This window comes from Laccaria bicolor, genomic scaffold (assembly GCF_000143565.1).
Source record: "Laccaria bicolor S238N-H82 LACBIscaffold_39 genomic scaffold, whole genome shotgun sequence".
Taxonomy (NCBI): Eukaryota; Fungi; Basidiomycota; class Agaricomycetes; order Agaricales; family Hydnangiaceae; genus Laccaria; species Laccaria bicolor.
Genome location: NW_001889910.1, coordinates 365,940 through 369,069, shown reverse-complemented (window position 1 = coordinate 369,069; position 3,130 = coordinate 365,940). Strand labels below are relative to the sequence as shown.

At 40.0% G+C, this 3,130-nt stretch overlaps 2 protein-coding genes across 2 annotated transcripts; both read left to right on the top strand.

Annotated features, from left to right (window-relative positions):
* Window positions 1–292: 292 nt before the first annotated feature.
* On the top strand, window positions 293–739 carry LACBIDRAFT_332232 (uncharacterized protein; the record flags this gene model as incomplete). Its single annotated transcript, XM_001886719.1, has 2 exons — window positions 293–580; window positions 626–739. 2 exons carry the CDS (start codon window positions 293–295, stop codon window positions 737–739), a joined length of 402 nt encoding a protein of 133 aa, XP_001886754.1.
* A 1,437-nt stretch (window positions 740–2,176) lies between these two features.
* On the top strand, window positions 2,177–2,453 carry LACBIDRAFT_308300 (uncharacterized protein; the record flags this gene model as incomplete). Its single annotated transcript, XM_001886718.1, has 2 exons — window positions 2,177–2,204; window positions 2,257–2,453. 2 exons carry the CDS (start codon window positions 2,177–2,179, stop codon window positions 2,451–2,453), a joined length of 225 nt encoding a protein of 74 aa, XP_001886753.1.
* Window positions 2,454–3,130: the final 677 nt, after the last annotated feature.

Genomic DNA, 3,130 nt, shown 5'->3' with positions numbered 1-3,130 from the left:
CTATTTATCCAATTTCTGATCTTTGGTCAAGCTGTTTTCACTTTGCATGGATAATGCATCAAATTGCGATTCCTTAGCAAGGGTACTTCCTAGGATGATACCAACATTCTGGGGAGAAGATGCTCAGCTTTGCTGTCTGGCTCACATTGTAAATTTCATTGCTAAGGTAATGCTATATATATTTCTCAATATTTTATTAACTCAGCCTCATTTCATTCACAGATATTTATATCCTGCTTTTTCAAAAAACCAAAGCGAAAGAAGAGTGTCAAAGTTGCTGCAAGTACAAAGAATGTGGGTGCAGGATTTTGTCAAGCAGGAGAGGTCGAGGATTTTAGTGAAGGAGAGGAAATTGTTCTTGAACAGGGTGATGATTCAGACGATGAGGAGGAGATTGCAGTCATTGAAGAGGCAGATGTTGAGGAAGATGAAGCAGAGAATGATGAGGGGCAAACGGCAAACAGTACACAATGAAAAGGTGGCAAAGACATTGAGAGAGAAGGCAATTCAGCAAATGGCAGCCAATGGGATTATCATTGACTCAGGAGAAGAAAAAGTAGCTCTTCAGATTTTTCCAAAGGTGAGTTTCATTTCCACCTCCTATGCAGTTTTTAATATCATGCAGGTTGCTGGCCTTGCTCGCCGTGTTCATGATAATGCTGTTCTGAAAGAGAAGTTTGAGAGGTTGGTTTCAGCAGATGAAGAGTTACATGGCCAGCAAAGGGCACTCACCCGATGAGTTCCAACTCGGTGGAATTATGATCTTGCATGCTTGGATGCTCATTTCTATTTCCGCGACATTATTGAGCAACTTACAGCTGTATTATTGAATGGACTACAAGCATATCATTTAACAGAAGAACAATGGGAAATTGCTTCTGATGTGCAAGAGGTTCTCCTGGTATATTTTATTTAGTATTCAAGATTGAAATCTAAATATTCCACTTTACCAGCTTTTTAGTGACATTACAAAAATCTTCTCAGTTGTAGAAACACCACTTGTTGTGGATGTTCTCCCAACTAGTGTTTGGAAGTCCGGTCTCGTGACTGGAAAAAGACCGTAACCAGACTGGACCAAGACCGCAAAAGACCAGACCTGCAGTTACGGTCTTTTATTTTTGAAATGTAAAGACCGCAAAAAAACCGGTTAACGTGAACCGGTCTTGACCGGTTTGGACCGGTCTTTTGTATCCCCTTAAATACCCTTTAAAACGCACCCAAGAACGTACGATTTGGTAAAAAAACGAGAGAGATATGAATTAAAATGTAAATTACTTTTGGGAATAATAGATGTACCAGACTTATTTTATAGAAGCACCAATTCCTAACGGAATTTAACGTTCTTATGCTCGTTTTGAAGCTATTAGAGATGTTAATAAATTTACAAATTCATAATTTTAAAATATTGGCCTAAAGACCGGTCATAAACCGGTTAAAACTGATGCAGACCGAAACCGGTCTATAGACCGCAAAAAACCGCGGTCTGTGGTCTTTTTGCGGTCCGGTCTGGTCTTTTGACTTCTGGGGAAAAGGCAGACCGGTTACGGTTACGGTTAATGCCCCTGGGCATCAAAAAACCGGACCGAACCGGACTTTCAAACACTACTCCCAACTCTAGAAACCTTACGTGAAGGGCTGATTGCTGCAAGAGATGATCAGGAGAACAACCCTGCCAATGTTGTCTGGGTTGCTTGTCATGCTGCAGTTCTTCTTGTTGATAAGTATTCTGCCTTTTCTGGAACCTGTGATATTTACATAGTCGCCATTGGTAAGAATCCAGCTTGATCTCTACATTTATTTCTTATATATTCACCAGTGATGTGTCCTGATTGCAAACTCAAATGGTTTCAAGACCATGGTCGTGACCTCCAACAAATCAAGTCCATAAAAAGTATAGTATGTGATTACTGGGACAGTGTATATGCAGGTGAAGAGGAGAATGAGCTGAGAGAGGAGGAAAACAAGGCAATTGGTAAAAATATCCTTGAAATCCTGTTATTGAATTGAATTTTTAGCCAAGCGATCACGATATGCACCAAAAGAAAATCAGTTTGTTAAGGACCACATTCAAACTTACCTTGATGAACCCAGGGTAGCAACGGAAACAATCAAGGAAATGGGAGGTTATATGATGTACTGGCACAATGCATCACAGTCCCGACCATGACTCTCATGAATGGGTTCTGATTTCTGCTCAGCCCCAGGTAAGCACCATTATTCACACTCATTTTCCTTTATTTTCAACAATTGTTGCAGCTACTTCTGTGGATGCAGAGCGAGCATTCTCCACTGGTCGCCATCAGATCAATTTCACCCAGCACAATATCAACTCTCAAACATTCAGAGCAGAAATGGCTCTTGGATCCTGGATTAAATCCCCCCTCTACCCAGGCTTCAATAAAGTTACAAAAATGATTGAAAAAAAGATGGACAATGATTTCTTTTCCTCTTGAATAGCTTTTTGTAACACTTTATGTCACCAAAATTGTTCTTTCAATACCTCTACCTAAATATCAAGTTTCAGAGTGGCCCAGGCATGCTAATACACACCCCAAAACACACTCTGTGATCAAGGCTCAGTCACATCAGCATTATATGAGGGGAAAGACCTCAAATTACAATATATGGATAACTTTAGTTTGAATATGAATTCTTCTGAATTTTCGCTTCATAACGCAATTTTTTTTTTGTAAAGAACAGATGAGAAATGAATGAGATACACCCATTTATATAACTGAAGCTATGTCCTCAGCCACTCAGGCCATTTTACCCACGGATATATCTGTACTGTGCCTTACTGTCATGTCACCCCTAACAGGTCATCAGCACTAATGGGTCAGCAAGCTATAGCACCACAACGATCCATGCTATGCATTTGAAATTTTGAACAGAGTTTGACAATGTACATGCGGCTGTGTGTGGAGATTTATTGGATAGAACGTTGAGCATGAGCTGAGATATAAGGGAGGTAAGATGGTCACATTGTTGTTTTGCCAAGTTTGCCCATGAAAGCAAGTCTATCTAATTGACGACCATTTCTCTCCACAGTGCTAGCCTCTATTGACACAAATATTTTTGAGAGTTTACAGTGGAGGTATTGGTAACTCACACACAAAATTTAAATCAGATA